Genomic DNA, 20,851 nt, shown 5'->3' with positions numbered 1-20,851 from the left:
AGCGTTCCTTCCACGCATCCATTCCCCTGTTTCTACCGCCGCCCAGACCAACAGTTGTAGTTCCATTTGCCAGTGGCCTCAAGGAAAGCCATCGTAAACGAGTGACGTAATCAAGTGCTCCCATCGTTCCAGAGGGCGAGCGGCGGAAAGATGGCGGATCGCGGGTACAGTTTTTCCCTCACCACGTTCAGGTAAGTGAGGCTTCAACCCCTCAGCCTTTCTACGATTAGATGGGACCCTGGTGCTGGCACAGCTGTTGCACCTGTTATGCCGTCTGCATCTCCCTCATCGATATGACTAGAGCTTCGATATTACAAAGTGCAGTGTCACTGGTGCTGTTCTCCGCTGACACCGGGCACCCAGGGCCTAATCGGGCTGTCAGTTCATTGCAGAGAGAGGGAGAGACAAGAGACCATGAGTGCTGGGATCGGGAGCAACAAACAATCTGTTGGAGAGACCTCAGTTGGCTGAGTAGCATCAACGGAGGGAGGGAGGGAGGGCTGGTGGGGGTAGGTGGGTAGTTAGTAAGGAATTGGTCCTGATGCAATCACCACCCCCTCCCCTCTCGATTGCTCTCGACCCCCTGAGTTCCTCCAGCAGATTGTTTGTTGCTGACCTACTGCGTTCCTCGCCCCTGTTTTACCCCGAATGCGTCTTGAGCGACTTAGTTTCGCTTTCGTTAAAAAGATTGGAGTGGGCGGACTACGGGAAGTATTGGGATTGGAACAGTAAATTCAAAGAAAAATCAGATGTCCGATTTGTGTGCGTTTTAACCAGCTTTTGAAATATTTGGAAATTCTTTAAGGTTTGCTTTCCCTCTGCCCGTGACTATTTTGTATAGGCTATGAGGGCGTAATACAGTTGCTGGAAACACTGCCAACAATTAGTTCAGTATTGAAAAGTAGAAATAAACAAGTAGCCATAAAAGTAGCGGGGATGAAACAATTCTGGTTACTAATATCGTTTAGGCAAGGAAAGTTGCCATCCCTTTATGACTTCAGACCTACGAACCTCAGTCAGTTCAATTAATAGCGTGAATACAAAGAAAAATCCTTCTCCGTTTCTTTTTGAATTGAAGAATAATCTTTGTTCTTCGTCCTTTACTTTACCTGGTTATGCTTTTCAGGCCTTTGCCATCAGTTTTCACTGCTGCTAGGAAGAAACTTGGAAGTTTTGTTTTCAATGCTAGAGCTGGAAGCTAATGCTTTGGATGAGCCCCCACCAAGAAAAAAACTTTAACTGAAAGCTAAATCAATTTTATTGATTTATTGTGTGTTTTTACCAGGTCACATTCCTGGTATGTACTGAAAATTATAATTAAACATCAATTAGTGAGCATCACAATTGTTTTGTGCTTTGAAATGTAATAATCTTGGAATGCTTGTGGGGGGAAATATTCTAGATTTGAAACCTACTCATGAATAACTATTAGGTTTAAAAAGTTACTTGCAGTAAATCTGAGTTCATCAAAGATCCTGAGATTCAGAGTTTATCTCATCAGATGTTTCCCATGCTCCTTTTATGCTCACTGGGGCCACAGATCCTATGCTTCCTTCCTGCTCAGTGGATTCACTGGAAGCTTTATCGTAACATCAAAGAAAAATGAAGATGTTGCGGTATTAATAAATAATATACAATTGGTCCACAAAATCTAAAGAGACTGGCACCACCAAAGTCCCAAACACCCCAAATTATCAGTGTACTTTGCAAAGGAAAGTTAGAAATTATTAATTTCACACAGTTATGCTAATTAATTTTTGTATCTTTCAGTCCTTCAGGGAAACTTGTCCAGATTGAGTATGCTTTGGCAGCTGTAGCCGCAGGAGCTCCAGCAGTTGGAATTAAAGGTATGCACAATAATATTACGGCCATGTAATTGAACTCTGTTTTCCTATTTTTGTTAGGTACTTAACTGGGAAAAAAATGGCTGTATCTCAAAATAGGAAATGGGTATTGTTAATGAGGCAAGTGATTATTGTACTTGAGATAAAATAGCTGGAACACTGCCTTGAACCACTGCAGTAAAAAGTGCTCCCATGTTGCCAATAGTTGTATCTTGATTTTTCATGTGTAGTTGATGGAATGACAATTGGTCTGGAACATGAGATGATTTGTTACTTTGATATCGGAAAAGAGGATCTTGGGTAATCCCCTCTCCACCTTACACCCGTTTTGTTTACATAAATTTGCCCTTGCAGAATTCAAAATACTACAGAAAAACTTCAGTTGCAGAATAAAATTGTTCTTGTAATTTATGTGGGAGGGAAGAAAAGTAAATACTCCATTTTTTCTCAACTTGCGTTTCTTGACACATGAGCTGATGACATGGCATTAAGTCCTGATGTGGATAGATTGCTAGGAACTCAACCCTTCCACTCCCCTACGTGGCTTGCCTCTACTATGATTACTTACAGAACCCTAGTGAATTAAAAGTACAGATGTCTTCTTGAATCTTTCTGGAAGATGCACACTGGTTCACATATCGTTCACATATTGTTAATATGAGTATCATTTAATGACGTACAAGAAAGTTCAAAGCCTTGTATATGTTTACCTATTAATATCCATAACCTGCAGAACCAAGGTTTCTCAAAGGAATTAGTAAATTGGAAATAACTAATATATGAAAAAGCAATTAATGTAGGGAGAAAACGCTCTTGTTACTTGACAAATTGAATAGAATGATATACTGATGCTATTTTTTCATACAAAGTTCTAAATCAGAATTTAGTGATAAACATTCCATAGTATGTTAATTGCTCAAGTAAGAACACAAAACTGCATAGTACCTTATTTGATATGTGCAAACTAGCTGCTATTTTTCTGAATGCCACTGTCAGACATAGCCGTCTTTATAAGATGTTCAGGCACACGTCATTGTGTTATGCTCAGACTGTTATTTGAGATAACATACTGCACATCCTCATTAACTGTGGTTTTCCTCAAATTAAAGTATGAGTATAGGTAGGAATTTTGCTGCACCCACCGGCTTCACTTACCTTATTATCATTTTCACATTCTAGCCCCATATTCCTGTGTTCTCTTAATGTTCCAAAATTTGGGATTGAGTCGTGGTGAGGGACTACAATACAGAATTAATCCACTGAGGTGTACAGAGAGCATGAGTAGTGCTAAATGCAAATTGATTTGTTCTATTGAAATGTGAAGATCTGCATGTGTGTGTGTGTGTGTGTGTGTGTGTAGATACATGAGTGTGTGTGAATATATTCATCTGTTTGCAATTCTGACTATACTTTTTTTTTACAAATTCTCAGCATCAAATGGTGTTGTTCTGGCAACAGAGAAGAAACAGAAGTCTATTCTTTATGACGAACAGAGTGTGCACAAAGTGGAACCAATCACAAAGCACATAGGAATGGTGTATAGTGGAATGGGTCCAGACTATAGGTAGGTGACACAAATTAACATGAAAATTTTTTTTCCTCTTGATAGGTTCTAGGAAAGGAATTTTGGATTTCTTGGTTTCTGATATTTCCGTTTTTTTTATCAGAAAAATCCTGTCTGACTGTTGACTGTTCATTCCAATATCACTGACGTATACTGCATTCTGTGACATTGATCAATGTTGAGTTAAGGAAATGTGAATAATAAGGGGAATGAGGTAATTGGTTACAATTCATTGCTTACCCTGGTCTTGGATGTTCCAATTCTATGGTATCCCAGCCACTTAATTCTAGTTGATGACTTAATGCAGTTGGGCAGCAGAGGTAACAAGTTGGACACTGCATCGTCACTGCTGATTGAAACAGTAAAGTATACAAAGCTGTGTGGTGCTTTTATTAACTCTGCAGATGGACTATCTGGGACCAGATGGTATGGAACTAGACTCTAGAACACATTGAGAAAATTTTAAAGGCGTTACAGAGGTTGAAGAAGTTCTTCAGATTCTCTAGTGTCTTTTGGAGAAGCAGTTGTTTATCCTCAAAGGCATTCAGAGAGCAAATACATCCAACAGTGAGAAAGGACACCAGTTACTCATCTTTCTTCTCTTTTGGTTGTAGATGAAGGTATAATGCTGTTTGTCGTATACAAATTGCAACTTGAAACTTCAGAAAACTTGATAAAATCTCTCAGAATTTAACATGCAAAATTAAAGTACATTGTATTGAGGGTTATATATTGCCATGGATGGAAGTTTGGTTGATAAAGAAGATAGTGTGAATGAATGTTTTTTTTTTCAAAAAGGCAGGCAGAATCAGGGATCAGTGCAGCCCAACTATTTTGGGGATATCAGTAATTTGGTTAGGTATTCAAATATAATATCTTAAAAATTGCCAATTACACTCCACTGAGTGGGTTTTAAACTGTGAATACAGAGAGGCATCAGCATGATTCGGGTAGATCAAGTGAGTGGCTGAATACAAGGATATGCAGTAAATATGGATAAATTCACTTTGGATGCCTGGAGGCCAGTGACCAGTGGTGTGCCTCGGATCTGTCCTGGGACCCCTACTCTTCGTGATTTTTATAAATGACCTGGATGAGGAAGTGGGGGTATGGGTTAGTAAGTTTGCTGATGACACAGAGGTTGGGGGTGTTGTGGATAGTGTAGAGGGCTGTCAGAGGTTACAGCGGGACATTGATAGGAAGCAAAACTGGGCTGAGAAGTGGCAGATGGAGTTCAACCCAGATAAGTAAGAGGTGGTTCATTTTGTTAGATCAAATATGATGGCAGAATATAGCATTAATGGCAAGACTCTTGGCAGTGCGGAGGATCAGAGGGAACTTGGGGTCCGAGTCCATAGGAAACTCAAAGCTGCTATGCAGGTTGACTCTGTGGTTACATTGGCCTTCATCAATCGTGGGATTGAGTTTAAGGGCCGAGAGGTAATGTTGCAGAGGTAATATAGGACCCTGGTCAGACCCCACTTGGAGTATTGTGCTTAATTCTGGTCGCCTCACTACAGGAAGGACGTGAAAACCATAGAAAAGGTACAGAGTAGATTCACAAGGATGTTGCCTGGATTGGGGAGCATGCCTTATGAGAATAGGTTGAGTGAACTCGGCCTTTTCTCCTTGGAGCGACGGAGGTTGAGAGGTGACCTGATAGAAGTGTACAAGATAATGAGAAGCATTGATTGTGTGGATAGTCAGAGGCTTTTTCCCAGGGCTGAAATGGCTAGCACGACAGCGCATATTTTTAAAGTGCTTGGAAGTAGGTACAGAGGAGATGTCAGGGGTAAGTGTTTTTATGCAGAGAGTGGTGAGTGCATGGAATGGGCTGCTGGCGGCAGTGGTGGAGGTGGAAACGATAGGGTCTTTTAAGAGACTCCTGGATGGCTACATGGAGCTTAGAAAAATAGAGGGCTATGGGTAAACCTAGGTAGTTCTAAGATAAGGACATGTTCGGCACAGCTTTGTGAGCTGAAGGGCCTGTATAGTGCTGTAGGTTTTCTATGTTTCTATGAAAAATAAGTTGTTAGATTGGGAATTTCTCATGTACAAATATACTCCAGTGCCCTTGTACACCATTCATTAAAAGCAAGTGCAAAGTCACAGCAGTGTGTTAAGGCAAGTGGAACATTCACCATCTTTGCACTAGGGTTTGAATATAGGAATAAAGGTATTTTGCTGAAGCCACGCATAGAATATTAGGCAATTTTGGTTTCATTTTGTTTTTTAAAAAGAAGTTTATATGTGCTGGTTGTTGGGATAACAGAGATGGCATATGAAAGATTATGTTGACTAGGCTTGTATTCACTACAGTGTAGAACAGTGGTCCCCAACCACCGGGCGGTGAGGAAACAATATGATTTGGTGATATGAAACGATATGAGTCATCTGCACCTTTCCTCATTCCTTGTCACGCACTGTTGAACAAACACACGCACACACCCACCCCTCCACCCCCGGCCATCGGCCGGTCCACAAGAATATCGTCAATGTTAAACCAACCCACGGTGCAAAAAAGTTTGGGGACCCCTGCGTAGGAGATTGAGAGAGAATGTAATTTCATGAAGTTTGACAAAGCTAGGCTGACCAGATGCAGAAATGATGTTTCCCCTCCTTAGGTTGTGCCAAATTATTTGGGTCTGTGATGAGAAGTATCTTCACCAAGAAGGTGGTGTACTTGTGGAATTCATTGTAAAGCACTCCAGAATTCCGGCTACTCAATGAACTTGGAACGCATCTACCTCCTTCTACCTTCTTCCTTTTAATATGCTGATTTGAGTTTACGTTCCCTACAGGGTACTGATTCGCCGGGCTCGAAAGTTGGCACAACAGTACTTCCTAGTATATCAAGAACCCATCCCCACGGCTCAGTTGGTACAGAGAGTGGCTTCTGTCATGCAGGAATACACACAGTCTGGGTAAGTCAGTGATATGGTTACCAAATGCTCAAAATTAAATTACAATTGGTCACTACAAGCACAGGATCCGCACTTGGCTTACTAATTTTTACTCACTTCCTCGATGCGACCTATGCTTGCTGAAATTCATTCAATATTAGCAGCCTTCTAAGGACTTAAATGTATCTTGATTGTTGGCTAAGGAATGGAAGCAAGTGTAGGCCATTTGCTATCTTGCATCCTTCAATAAAATCACAGGTGACATTTTGCCCTAGTGCCAGTTGTTAGCATTACATGTATTTCTCAGTTTGCTTAATGTCTAAAAATCTATTGGTACTTGTCTTGCATATAATGAGTATAAGTGACTCTTGGGTACAAAACTTCAAAGGTATTGCTTTTTTCTGGTGAAGAAATTTCCTCTTAATGCTGTTCAGAATTGTTGACCCTCTTAATTTGAGCCAGTGATCCTTGATTCTAGATATCTCTTTAGGAGAAACATCAGCTGGCATCTGCGCTGTGGCTCCGTGTTTGTAGACAGCAGTGCGATTGCTTCTCATTCTGTCAAACTTTGCATCCACTTACCATCTATTCGTATGACCAACCTGCCACCTAATTTGGTGAATCTTTGTTGTATTTCTTCTATTGCAAATACACCCTTCTTTAGATAGAGAGACAAGATCCACATACATGGTCTTCTAAGTATCTATGGAGAGACTTATGTAATTAAAGCAAATTGCTTTTCTTGTACAGGTGGCCCCCGTTTTCCGAATGTTCGCTTTACGACACCTCGCTGTTATGAAAGACCTACATTAGTTACAGATTTCCCCTGCCATCCGAAGGTAGAGTGTTCCTATGAAACGGTTCGTAAGCCGGAATGTCGTAAAGCAAAGAAGCATTTACCACTTAATTATATGGGAAAAATTTGTGAGCTGCAGACCCAAAAATAACCTACCAAATCATGCCAAATAACACATAAAATCTAAAATAACAGTAACATATAGTAAAAGCAGGAATGATATGATAAATATACAGCCTATATAAAGTAGAAATACTTTTCCACAATCATTGCCTGCACTGTTCTCCGTAGCGAAAATCTCACGCAAGGGCGCTCGGCAAAAACATGGCGCAAGCGCTCTCAGCAGAAAATCTCACGCAAGCACTGTTGGCAAAAACACTCTCCAGTAACCTTTAAGCTGGGAAGCTGCCAAATCATACCAAATAACATGTAAAAATACACAGCTGATATAAGTAGAAATAATGTATGTACAGTGTAGCATCACTTACGGGAATCGGGAAGACAGCGAGCACACTGATGATGGTGTGTTAAGCTGAGTCGTCGCAGGTTGGGGTGGTACAGTGGCCCCCACCCTCCAGGCCACTGACCGATGCCGATCCGCGAAGCATGCAGTGGTGCGGCGGTAGCCGGGAGGCACACAGCACACCTTTAAGAAAAAAGCCGAAATAAACATGCTAATTAATTAGGTGCTGCCCGGCACGTAAATGTCGGCCCAGATCAGAGGCGATTGCTGATTGCGTGGCTTCTGACCTGGGCCGACAATTACGTGCCAGGCGGCATCTAATTAATTAGCATGTTTATTTCAGCTATTTTCTTAAAGATGTGCTGTGTGCCTCCCGGCTACTGCTGCATTCTCCACGAATCGGTATCTGCCTGCGGCCCGGGGGTTGAGGGTGGGACACTGGGGTGTCTTCTCATCATTGTCTGTTTCCATTAGGGCAGGCAGCTCATCTTCTCCTATGACTGCCTGCCTCGATGTCGAAGGTCGATGTTGGTCGTCTGCTGTGGCTGATGTGCAAGGCTTGAAAAACGACAGTATGCTTGACTGCTGAGCCTCGCGCATTTTTCTATCATACAGTTCTTTGTAAGTACTCAAACCATCTTGCAAATATGCCCTAAACTGACGTATCCTTTCAAAATTAAAGTTGTACTTTATCATTGCAGCGAAAATCTCATGCAGTTGCTTCATGTTCAGTTCTGGACAACTTCACTTTCGGTCCATTCGCTACTGCATTCGGTTTCGATTGTTATCCTTTCCTCTTCCAATTGCATCTGCTCTTCATCTATCAGTTCTTGGTCATGGGATGCCAAAACCTCTTCAACATCATCTTCGTCAGCTTCCACAAGCCAAACTCACTTTGTCCTTACTTCGTTCACCATGATCAAAACGCTTAACTATGTCTAGTTTTACGCTAAGTATAACACCCTTACAAGCTCTTTCAGGCTTTTCCTTTTTGTATTAGATCTCATCTTGCTAACGGCTGCTCACAGGCACGTGTTTAAGCAATGCCGGCGAGATTGCCATTCCGAATCCGAGGGGAGAGCGGCTGCTCAGGGTGTGCGCTGCCTTTTTTCGTAACAGTGAGGTTTCATAAAGCGGGGGACACCTGTACCTGTTTTCGCAAACAAGGTGTTTTCACTGTTACGAAAAAAGGCAGCGTGCGCCTGAACAGCCAACCTGCTCCCCCAGTACTGCATTCTAGCTGGCATTGCTTAAACACGTGCTTTATCTCGATTTATTTTGTGCATCCGTTAGCAAGATGAGTTCTAAGGTATGGGAAAAGCCTAAAAGAGCTCGTAAGGGTGTTACCCTTGGCGTAAAACTAGACATAATTAAGCGTTTCAATCGTGGTGAATGAAGTAAGGACATTGTCCGCGCGTTGAACTTGCCTGCGTTCACCATTCACACTATTTATACGCAGAGAGAAAGAATTTTGAAAGCTGCCAATGTTACTGTTGGTTCTGCTTGTAGCAAAGTGGTCTCTCAGTCGGCATCCAATAATGGATAAAATGGAAAGTCTATTGCTTGAGTGGATTGATGGGTGTACAAAGCGTAGTGTTCCGTTGAGTTTTCTTATACTTAAGGAGAAATCACTCAGTCTTTTTAATAAGCTGAAACAGAAAGCACTGGACGATAGTGATATAAGTGTTGCGGAAGTGGAATTTAAAGGTAGTCATGGGTGGTTTGATGGGTTTCTGAGGCGAGGGCGGCTTCATAGTTTAAGCAGTGGTCCCCAACCTCCGGGCTGCCGACCGATGCGGGGCCACGAAGAATGCAGTGGTGCAGCGGTAGTTGGGATGCACCCAGCACCTCTTTAAGAAAAAAGCCGAAATAAACAAGCTAATTAATTAGGTGACACCCGGCATGTAAATGTCAGCCCAGATCAGAGGCGATTGCTGATTGTGTCAGGTGGTTATTCGTATAAGCAAGTGTTAAACTGTGATGAAACTGCAATTTATTGGAGTCTTCCCGATTCTGGTAAGTGAAACTACACTGTACATACGTTATTTCTACTTTATATAGGCTGTCTATTTTTGTGTTACTTGGTATGATTTGGCAGCTTCATAGCTTAAAGGTTACTGGAGAGAGTGTTTCTGCTGAGAACACTTCCGCGAGATTTTCGCTGCACTAGACAGTGCTGCAGAAAAGTATTTCTACTTTATATAGGCTGTGTATTTATCATATCATTCCTGCTTTTAGTATATGTTACTGTTATTTTAGGTTTTATGTGTTATTTGGTGTGATTTTGTAGGTTATTTTTTGGGTCTGGGAACGTTCAAAAATTTTTCCCATATTAATAAATGGTAATTGCTTATTCACTTTATGACATTCCGGCTTACGAACCGTTTTATAGGAACACTGTACCTTCAGATAGCGGGGGAAACCTGTACTAAAGACCAACCTACTGTTAACTTAATTGGTTGTTGTACCTGCGTGTCAATCATCAGAGTAGATTTCTTTACCTCAAGTAGGAAATAAATGAGATGAGAAAGATGAATTTTCTCCAATAATGGAAGCTTTGATGGATTTAAGATCTAAAAAATCCATATGTATTTTAGACCCTTTTTTTTGCAGATTTTTCTGTAATTATGAACTTCATACGAGTTTGTTGCTTTAGGTTCTTTGTACTAATGTTCATTCATACCCCAAATAGTTGCTTTAAAATCTCTCATATAAACACATGTACAGTGGAGCACCCCTTATCCAAATATTCAAAACTTCTGAAATTCAAATTTTTCTTGAATGCCGACATGATGCCACAAATGGGAAATTCCACAAGGCACTAAGAAGGTTCCCAGGTGATGCGCAGGTCTTTGTCCACCACAGGTGGTTTTGAGAAGTGACCTCACATACTCTGAGTGGTTCCCTGTTGGCACCAGTTTGATTTCAGCAGTTTTTATTGCCAGACCTTTGTGCATTACTCATAGCGATTACCATGTGCTTTGCACATTCTCTCCTCTGTATTGTTGAAAATATCAGAAAGGCCTGTAGTTACCCTTATGGGTAATAGTGAAATGAAAAAGGGAAACAAGTCAGGTTGTTACGACTTGATGGCAGTGTAAGTGTGAAGCATCTGACAGAGGAGTATGGTGTTGTAGTGTTCACCATCTATGACCTAAAGAAGTAGAAGGACAATCTGTTAAAATTCTGCCACTGAGACCCTCCACTGGTTGAGATCCACCATGGATATTGCACCCTAGCTCTCCATGTGATGTGTAAGCCAAGTTTGTACAATATAGACAGCCTGTTGCCCCTGCAGCAGGCTTCCCCCAACTCATCTGATGAATGCAAAGGAACAGCAGAGACCCCAATATGGTACCAGTGGTGTTGCTGGATTTGCCAGTCAGTGCTGAACTCCATGTAAGGACTCTAGCTTTGGATTTTTTCTCTGTGTTTACTCCCGAAGCCTTTCCCGTGATTGGTGTAGCCACAAGGCAGCGGAGGTTTGAGATCAGAGTTTCCCTTCTAGATGAGCTGCTGACGAGCCCCATATGCTCGAAGTGACTGGTTTTAAGAAGCCATTAACCCGCCTTTGCTACTTCTCCTGTCAGTAGAAACTGTTCTGCCAAGCTTAGCTAAGCCACACGTGAAGGCCAGGAGCTGGATGTGTTTGTCAAAGGCTATTTGAGTGGCACACCATTGGGAGTATTTACTCTGTAGTGAGGGCTTATCCCCATTACCATCCCTGGCTGTGATGACTTTAAGGAACCATTAAAGTTCTATGTTAAAAGTAATGATCAGAAGATGATGAAAAATAGAAAAAAACACTGCATAAAGTGAAAAATCAAGGTCTGTCATATATTGAAAGAATGTATTTGTGGACACATGCTGCTTAATGGTACGTTGATCATAAAACAAGCAAAGATCTATCACGATGAACTGGAAATTCATGCACAAAATTATCAAAAATATATAAAACTACTTTCAGGGTATAAGCATAACCTGTATAGGTAATGTAAATGGATTTCATGTTTAAACGCGTCTAATCCCCAAATTATCGCATTATATAGATGGAAATATTCCAAAGTCTGAAGCAGTTCTGGCACCAAGCATTTTGGATAAGGGGTGCTTAACCTGTGCTTGCTTGGGTGACCAATTCTGCAATATGTTCTGTTTATAATGGTATTTCTGCAACCTAAGTAATGAAAAGGGCATAGAGAATTTGAGGCTTGATCTTTGCAAAGTTTAAAATAAAATTTCAAACGTGTTGTCTGTAAAATGGTCATAATGATTCCTACCAGGTATTTAGAATTTGTTCATAGCTCTAATTGGAGCAAGAATTTACTTCATAAAGTAATTCTTGGGATGTGTAATGTTCCTGGATATTCTGATGCGACAAGAGACTCTGGCCACTTTATTAGGTATGCCTGTTTGTTAACGTGACAGAAACTCAATGCATAAAAGCATGCAGATGTGGTCAAGAGGTTCAGTTGTTGTGCAGACTAAACATCATAATGTGAAACAAGTGACTCTGACTGTGGAATGATGGTAGGTGCCAGACAGTGTGGTTTGAGTAACTCAAACTAAACCTTCTGAGAGTTTCATGCACAAGTCTCTAGAGTTTACAGAGAATGATGCGAAAAACATGACAGGATGATGACACTAACTCAAATACCCACATGTGGTGTGCAGAAGAGCATCTCCGAATACACAACACATTGAACATTGAAGTGGATGAGCTACAGAAAAATACACACCCTCAGTGGGCCATTTTATTAAGCATAGGACGTACCTAATAATGTGGCCAGAGGATATATTGCCAGTTTGAGCTCTCAAAATGTTCAGCTTTGTATCAGCTGAAGGGCCTGTAATGTGAGGATTGATACTTATATATTTCCTTTTAGTGGTGTTCGTCCATTTGGTGTGTCCTTACTAATTGCTGGTTGGGATGAAGGAAGGCCGTATTTGTTCCAGTCTGATCCATCTGTAAGTACTTTGTTCTCAAGTGGTTTCTTCTCAAGTTTTCTTTGTGTGTAATACAAGTTCTATCATTACCAATCCTTATTAAAATTGCCCAGATGGCATTGTTTTTATAAAACAGAATACATTTTGTAGTAACAATCAATTGCTGTATAATATGTAAGAAATTAAAACTTATCATTAATATGCATCAATTCTTGTGAATAGCATAGAATTTAGGTCTATGAACATTTAGATCTAGTAACCTGCAGAAATAAGATTTTAGAACTCTGGATAGGTCATTAGCTTGCTTTCACTTTTCAGTTTAATTCCAGGCTGATGTAATGAAACTTTGCTATCTGTAACTCTTAAGAATACCATATGAAAACATGCTTGGCCCCTCTCATTTCATTTCCTTGTAAACTTTAGCTGAAACCTTCTAATTGGCAGGTGGTCTCAAAAGCAGTATTCAGAGCAACTGTAAAGCAAAGGGCCTGTAGGTGTTTGAAATCTGGAATGAAAGAAAAAATGTTGGAACAGGCAATATTTCTGGGGAAAGAAAGGACTAATATTTTTGTTTAAAGTCTTAAAGCATAAGACATAGGAGCAGAATTAGGCCATTTGGCCCATCGAGTCTGCTCCACCTTTTCATTATGGCTGATCCATTTTTCCTCTCAATCTCCTGCCCTGACCAATCAAGAATCTATCAACATCTGCCTTAAATATACATACAGACTTGGACTCCACAGCTGCCCATGGCAAAGAATTCCACAGATTCACCACTCTGGCTAAAGAAATTCCTCCTCTGTTCTAAAAGGACACCCCTCTACTCTATTATGGATGACTCCCACCATAGGAGACATCCTCTCTATATGGACTCTATCAAGGCTTTTCACCATTCGATAGGTTTCAGAGGTCACCCCTCATTCCTTTGAATTCCAGTGAATACAGGTCCAGAGCCTTCAAACACTCTCCTTATGACAAGCCATTCAAACTGGAATAATTTTTGTGAACCTCCTTTGAACCCTCTCCAGTTTCAGCATGTCTTATCTAAGATAAAGGGCCCAAAGCTCTGTACAGTACTCCCAAGTGAGGCCTCGCCAGTGCACCAGTCTCAACATTACATCCTTGCTTTTATATTCACGTCCTCTTGAATGCTAACTATGCATTTGCCTTCCTTACCACAGACTCAGCCTGCAAATTAACCTTTATGGAATCTTGCACAACCACTCCCAAGTCCCTTGTGCCTCAGTTTTTGGATTTTCTTTCCATTTAGAAAATAGTCACCCCTTTAATTTCTTCTACCAAAGTGCATGACCGTACACTTCCTGGCACTGTATTTCATCTGCCATTTCTTTGCCCATTTCCCTAACCCATCTTAAGTCCTTCCTATAGGCTCTCTGCTTCCTCAAAAGTATCTGCCCCTCCACCTACCTTCATATTGTCTGCAAACTTTGCAACAAAACCATCAATTCCATCATTCAAATCATTGACATGTAATGTAAAAGGAATCAATCCCAACACACACCACTGTGCAACACTACTAGTCACTGGTAGCCAGTCAGAAAAGGCTCTGTTTTATTCACACTCTTTGCCTCCTGCCAGTCAGCTACTGTTTTAGGAATACTCACAATGCGCTGGAGGAACTCAGCAGGTCAGTTGGCATCAGTTGAAAAGATTAGTCGACGTTTCAGGCCGAAACCCTTCGTCAGGACTGAAGGAAGAACTTTGGGGAGGGTTAGAAGAATGCTGGTAGTTGAAAAAAACAGTAATTTGGAAGACAAAGGGGTGGGGGAGGGGAAGCAGGGAGATGATTGGCAGGAGAACAATACGCAGTAGTAGAAGGAGGCGGAACTATGAGGGAGGTGATGTGAAGTAGGGATAGAGGAAGGGAAGGGGAGGGAATTACCGGAAGTTGGAGAATTCTTTGTTCATACCAAGGGGCTGGAGACCACCTAGATGGTATATGAGGTGTTGCTCCTCCAACCTGAGTTTAGCCTCGCCATGGCAGTAGAGGAGGCCATGTATGGACATATCTGAATGGGAATGGGAAGCAGATTTGAAGTGGGTGGCTACTGGGGGATCAGCATCTGCAGATAGTTTTGTGTTTAGGATCAGCTACTGTTTTATCCAAGCTAAAATCTTTCCTGTAATACCATGGGCACATAGCTTGTTAAGCAGTATCATGTGTGGCACCTTGTCAAAGGCCTTCTGAAAATCCAAATACACAACATCAATTGATTCTCCTTTGTCTATCCTGCTTGTTATTTCTTCAAAAAGCTCCAACAGATTTGTCAGGCAAGATTTTCCCTTAAGGAGACCACGTTGACTACGGCATATTTTATCATGTGCCTCCAGGTACCCTAAAACCCCATCCTTAACAATCGACTTCAACATCTTCCCAACCACTGAGGTCAGACTAACTGGCCTATAATTTCTTTTCTTCTGCCTCTCTCCCTTTTCAAAGAGTGGAGTGACATTTGCAATTTTTGCAGTTTTCCAGAACCATTCCAGAATTTCGTGATTCTTGAAAGATCATTACTAATACCTTCACAATCTCTTCAGCCACCTCTTTCAGAACCCTAGAGTGTACACCATCTATTTCAAATGGCTTATTTACCTTCAGACCTTTCAGTTTCCCAAGAACCTTCTCCCTAGTAATGGTAGCTTTATACACTTCATGACACCTGACACCTGGAATTTTTGCCATACTGCTAGTGTCTTCCACAGTGAAGACCGATGCAAAATACTTAATTGGTTCATCCACCATTTCCTTGTCCTCCATTACTACCTTACCACCATCGTTTTCTAGTGGTCCAATACCCACTCTTGCCTCTCTTTTAATGTATCTGAAGAAACTTTAAGTATCATCTTTAATATTATTAGCTAGCTTACTTTTGTATTGCATCTTTACCTTAATGACATTTAGTTGCCTTCTGTTTGTATATGAAGGTTTCCCAACCCTTTGATTTGCAACTAATTTTTGTTCTATTATATGCCCTCTCTTTGTCTTTTATGTTGGCTTTGACTTCTCTTGCTAGCTACAGTTGTTTTAGAATACATCTTCCTCTTTGGGATGTATATATCCTGTACCTTCCAAATTGCTTCCAGAAATTCCAGCCATTGCTGCTCGGCTGTCATCCCTGCCAGTGTTCTTTTCCAATTTTGGCCAACTCCTCTCTCATGCCTCTGTAATTCCCTTTACTTAACTATAATACTGATACATCTGGCTTAAACAACTTCTTCTCAAAATTCAGGATGAATTGGATCATATATGATGACTTGCCCCTAAGGGTTCTTTACCTTAAGCTCTTTAATCAATTCTGGTTCATTGCACAACACCCAATCTAGAAAAGCTGATCCCCTAAGTGGGCTCAACCACAAGCTGCTCTAAAAAGCTGATCAGGCATTCTGGAAACTCCCCCACCTGGAATCTAGCACCAACCTGATTTTTCCTAATCCACCTGTATATTGAAATCCCCCATGACTATTGTAACATTGCTGTTTTGGCATGCACTTTCTATCTCCCGTTGTAATTTGTAGACCACATTCTTACTACTGTTTGGGGGTCTGTATAAAAATCTCATGACTAAAAGTTTAAAAAATTCAAAAACATCCTTTAAGTTGCAAACTAAAAGATATTTGGGAAGAGTGAAGAGAATGTGTGTGATAGGATGGCGATCTAGAGAGACTGAAGGACAAAACTGGACTCATGCCAGCTAAGAGGGTGATAAAAGCATGTTAATTTTAGCTTTTGAGCAAAGGTAATAATGGAACTAAGATGTAAAGTTAATAAAAATAAAATATTAGAGAATGATGGACATACTCAGCAAGTCAGGCAGCATCTATGGAGAGGAAACACATTGATCATCTGGTCATTTCTAATGAGAGGCCATCAGCCTGTAATATTAATTGTTTTTCTCCTTCTCTCCAAACTATCTCATAAAGATCTTGTGTTGTTATGTTGTATATTCCAACAGGGTGCTTATTTTGCATGGAAGGCAACAGCCATGGGAAAGAATTACGTCAACGGAAAAACCTTCCTTGAAAAGAGGTAGAATAGCGATTGCTCTTCATTTTCAATGAATATACTAAGAAATGGGAATTGGGTGCCCAGGGATATGGGGTTGCGGGGCGGGGGGGGGGGTGGCTTAGACCAATGGCATATCAAGATAACTGAGATTGCAAGCTGAATAATTTTCAAGAGACTAGATGCTGTAATCTGGAACAAAAATCAAACTAGAGAGGTTCACCATGTCAGTCAGCACTGCAGAGACAGAGGAGATGGTTAATGTTTCAAGTCAAGGCCCCCCCCATCAGAATTGGGAGAGTAGAGGGGAAGTAGTCAGTATAAAGAAGTGAGAGTGAGGGTGAGGCAAGGGTTGGTTGGCAGGAGCTGGGTTTGGGGGGAGAATGATGGACAGAGCATTGGGTGGGTGGAGGTAATGAAGGAGGCAGGAAGGTGATATGTGAGACAGGCTGCAGCTGCTGGAATCTGATAAGCAGGGGAGGTGATGAGGGAGGAATGATGGAACCTGTTGGAGAAGGGGATAAAAGACTGTTTAAATATGGTGATAAGCCAATAGAACTGGTTGGGGGTGGCTGGAAGAGTTGTGGATAGATAAAAGGAGCAGATGATGAGAGAAATTTGGGCAATTCCTAGGGTTGTAGGAATAAGTACTGGGGAAAGGAAGAGATGGTTGGGACAGGTATGTGAACTATGGACAGTGGTCCTTGTGGGAAGGAGAAAATGTGTGGGGAAGGGATGATATAACTGATAGTGGGACTCTTGCAGCTGGCAGGAGTGATTATGGTGGATGCTGAGGCTGGTAGGGTGAAAGGTGAACTGCATTTTTTGCTTGTCTTTGCTAATTAATTAAAATGTAGAAAATCTGCTGGTACTTTGATGAATTCTGGTATTTGAGGTATGAAAAGTAGTGGGGAAATAGTCTACAATATATTGTGGATTTGAGCATGAGCATTTTTTCCAAAAGCAATTAATTTTTTTTAAGCTTTAGCAATGATTAAATAAATGATTCTTCTGGGAGAAAAGACATTTATTCAACTTTTTGACTATAGGTACAATGAAGACCTAGAACTTGAAGATGCTATTCATACAGCAATCCTAACACTGAAGGTCAGATACCTTGACTTCTACTGTTAATAAATGCTTTATCTGAAATTACTTTTATAGTGAATGCAGTATGATACTTAACAGATTGAAATATTTCCTTCACAAACAGGAGAGCTTTGAAGGCCAGATGACAGAAGATAATATAGAAGTTGGAATTTGTGATGAGGCAGGATTTCGCAGACTCTCTCCAGCAGAAGTCAAAGACTATCTAGCTACTATAGTTTAACATTCAATAAAGTTATTTTTTTTAATTTGAAAGAAATGCTGGTCAACTACAGATTACAATTTAACTTTTTATTCAGCTTATCTGATTTGACAATGGTTAAATGGTCAGTGCAATGTAAAACTATTGCACAAACATCTGATAAACCTTGTTTTAGAAATGAAAGCAAATTTGCAAAGGTCTGTTCATTTAATTTTTTTTCTACATGTCTATAAACAAAGCAGTTTATACACTTCATCGTTTATACTTCCACGGTGCATATCTTTTTTTCTCCTGATGAGGCCACTGCTTTTAATTGCATGCTTGTCTTTTGTTGTGGTTTAATTAACACCATTTCTGTTTTTTACACAAGGTTTTTCTAAAAATGTATTTTAACCCACCATTATCCTGTGGATTAGAAGAGATTGTTAATGAATTTTTGATTAAGATCTCTTCCTACAGAACCAATAGAAGAGAGTATAGGGAAAATACATTGTAATCTTGTCTGATGCTTGAGCATTTTTTGGAGTTTTCGAATTCTACATGCATACCACACAAAATTTATTGCACATACACCCTGATTAGTCCAACTGGCCCATCGCCAAATTGTTTGTTATAATTCTAAAATCTCCTGTTTTTAGCTCTAAGTGATAAGTCCCATTTCTAGAATCTTGCCTAGGAAGGAAAGTTTTCCAAAGCTTTATTTCAATGAACTGTTTTACAAATATTTAACTGCAATGTGTAAGGACTGTTGAAGAAAATTCTCTCAAACTTTGCTGTACTGTTAACTGCACCCATACTGTGGTGCTAAATCAAAAGGATTTCTGTTGATTCATCACCTGACTTAACTGCATTCTTGCACTCAAATAGCTTTATTAACCGTTTTGATTCAAGGGAGGGTTTGAAAATGGTCAGTAATCACATACATGATATTCCATTCATTCTGAACAATGACTTTGTAAATTTCCTATTCAATATACATTGTTATCTCAGTCATAATCTTGGTCTAATTTGTCCAAATCTCTGAATGTTCAATGTAGCTCTTGCCTATAGTATCAGCTGAAGTTCATTGATGGAGTCCTTGTACTTGAGCCAGATGATTTTGTTGGTGGTTGATGCACTTCACATAATCCAAGCTGATATTTCAATCTGCTACTAATGAGCTGCTGCACAATTGAATATAGTATATTTGGAGTGTGTCTTTGCATCAAAATGACTGCCTCCAATCTGATTCTGGATGTCTCAAATTCATAAACCTTGTTACTTTATAGTTTGTTAGGAGTTCTTCCCTTCCTCCCCCTCTCCATCAAACCATTCTCCAGTTTCAGTCGTAAGACCAAATAATATAGTGTGTGTGTATGTGTGTCAAAAATTACACTTGCAGTTGTTAACAGTCCAGTTAGTAAGATCACAGGAAATTTTTGAAATTTAGGTTGAATTAAGGGAGGCTTCCTTTCTTACTAGAGGGAAAAAATGAAGTAAATATAAGAGAAAAGTGGCTTAAGCAAAGGGCAACGCTAAAAAGACTGGTAAATTTTATCTAGATAGGATGCTGAAGATCGTCATCCATGATCGCTATTATCAGTATAAATACCAGAGAACTATAATCAGAACAACCTGTTTTCACACCCTCTTCCTAGCAAACAAACTATATACGGTCCTACAAACTTTTATGCCCTATCCATATCTAATTTTCAATTCAGTATTCTTGCAAAACGCGACTTAACTTTCGATTATGAAAGAGGCTTATTGAAATTTTATTCTGCGGTTGATTTTGGATGGCCTGATTTCATGGAATTTTATGGACAACCATTTGGTACATAAAGTAAAAATAAAGGCTAATCCAATTTCTCAGTTTTCAGTGTATAGCTTGTAAATTATGCACTTAATACTCAGATCCAGGTTGTTTAATATTAATGTGGGCTTCTGTCTCCATCAACCTACGCAAAAATATCTTAAAACAATGTTTATTGACTTGCTTAGGGAAATAATTTCTGCCTATTTCCCCCCTTTTTATGTACTATATTAAATTTGCCTTTTGTCTCAGTTCTAAAGAAAACATCATTCTCTGGCCCTGGCACCATTCTTAAATGTCCTCCATACCCTAATGCAATCTCTCCTGCAATGCAGTCACTGTTCCCTCTAAGCTGCGAAGCCATACAGTAACTGAAATACTCCCAACGCACAGACCCTTGCTTGCCTCTCAGCTGGAATTTTTTAACATATAAAAGTGCCGCGCAGTTTTCAAGCCCTGTTAAAATTTCCTGCGCAGAGCAATGGTTGATCCGTGGCAGCTGTAAAAAAAAAAGGGAACGTTGAATACAGTGACCAAAATGACACACAGTGCTTCGGTTGAAACTAATCTTGTGTTCTCTACAGTTGAATCGTTGCATCTCCGCCCTCGTGTTTGATATTCAATAAAGGCCGTTCTTTAATGAACGTATTTCAGCAATTTGACAACTGATGTGTCTAATTTCATTCCTCCATCATCAAATATCCCATTTAAATGTTTTTGTGGAAAAGGTGTTATAGTTACCACAACTTACCAGAATCTGGTTTATTATCACCGAAGTGTGTCGTGAAATTTGTTAACTTAGCAGCAGCAGTTCAATACAATACATAATATAGAAGAAAAAAATTATAAGTAAATCAATTACAGTATATGTATAATGAATAGATTAAAAATCAGGCAAAAAATGAAACAAATATTAAAAAATGAGGTGGTGTTCAATGTTCATTTAGGAATTAGATGGCAGAGAGGAAGAAGCTGTTCCTGAATATCTAAGTGTGTGCCTTAAGGCTTCTGTGTCTCCTACCTGATGGTAACAGTGAGAAAGGGGCATGACCTGGGTGCTGGAGGTCCTTAATAATGGACGCTGCCTTTCTGAGACACCGCTCACTGAAGATGTCCTGGGTACTCAGTAGGCTAGCACTCAAGATGAGCAGACTAAACTTACGAACTTCCGCAGCTAGCCCCCCCCCCCCACCCCATACCAGACAGTGATGC

At 40.3% G+C, this 20,851-nt stretch overlaps 1 protein-coding gene across 1 annotated transcript; it reads left to right on the top strand.

Moving 5' to 3' along the window:
• The first annotated feature begins 94 nt into the window (after positions 1-94).
• LOC140212559 (proteasome subunit alpha type-2) lies at positions 95-20,296 on the top strand. The gene is made up of 8 exons (XM_072283526.1): positions 95-191; positions 1,771-1,847; positions 3,276-3,408; positions 6,210-6,332; positions 12,454-12,535; positions 16,489-16,562; positions 17,588-17,645; positions 17,752-20,296. The coding sequence occupies exons 1-8, from the start codon at positions 151-153 to the stop codon at positions 17,866-17,868; spliced, it is 705 nt and encodes a 234-aa protein (XP_072139627.1). The 5' UTR covers positions 95-150; the 3' UTR covers positions 17,869-20,296.
• Positions 20,297-20,851: the final 555 nt, after the last annotated feature.

This window comes from Mobula birostris, chromosome 19 (assembly GCF_030028105.1).
Source record: "Mobula birostris isolate sMobBir1 chromosome 19, sMobBir1.hap1, whole genome shotgun sequence".
In the NCBI taxonomy this organism is placed as follows: domain Eukaryota; kingdom Metazoa; phylum Chordata; class Chondrichthyes; order Myliobatiformes; family Myliobatidae; genus Mobula; species Mobula birostris.
This window is presented reverse-complemented; position numbering and strand designations above follow the sequence as displayed.

Coding starts and splice junctions, on each gene's coding strand:
- LOC140212559 (XM_072283526.1), top strand. CDS start 151: ATGGCGGATCGCGGGTACAGTTTTTCCCTCACCACGTTCAG. Junction 192..1,770: donor TTTTCCCTCACCACGTTCAG/GTAAGTGAGGCT, acceptor TGTATCTTTCAG/TCCTTCAGGGAAACTTGTCC. Junction 16,563..17,587: donor AAAACCTTCCTTGAAAAGAG/GTAGAATAGCGA, acceptor TTTTGACTATAG/GTACAATGAAGACCTAGAAC.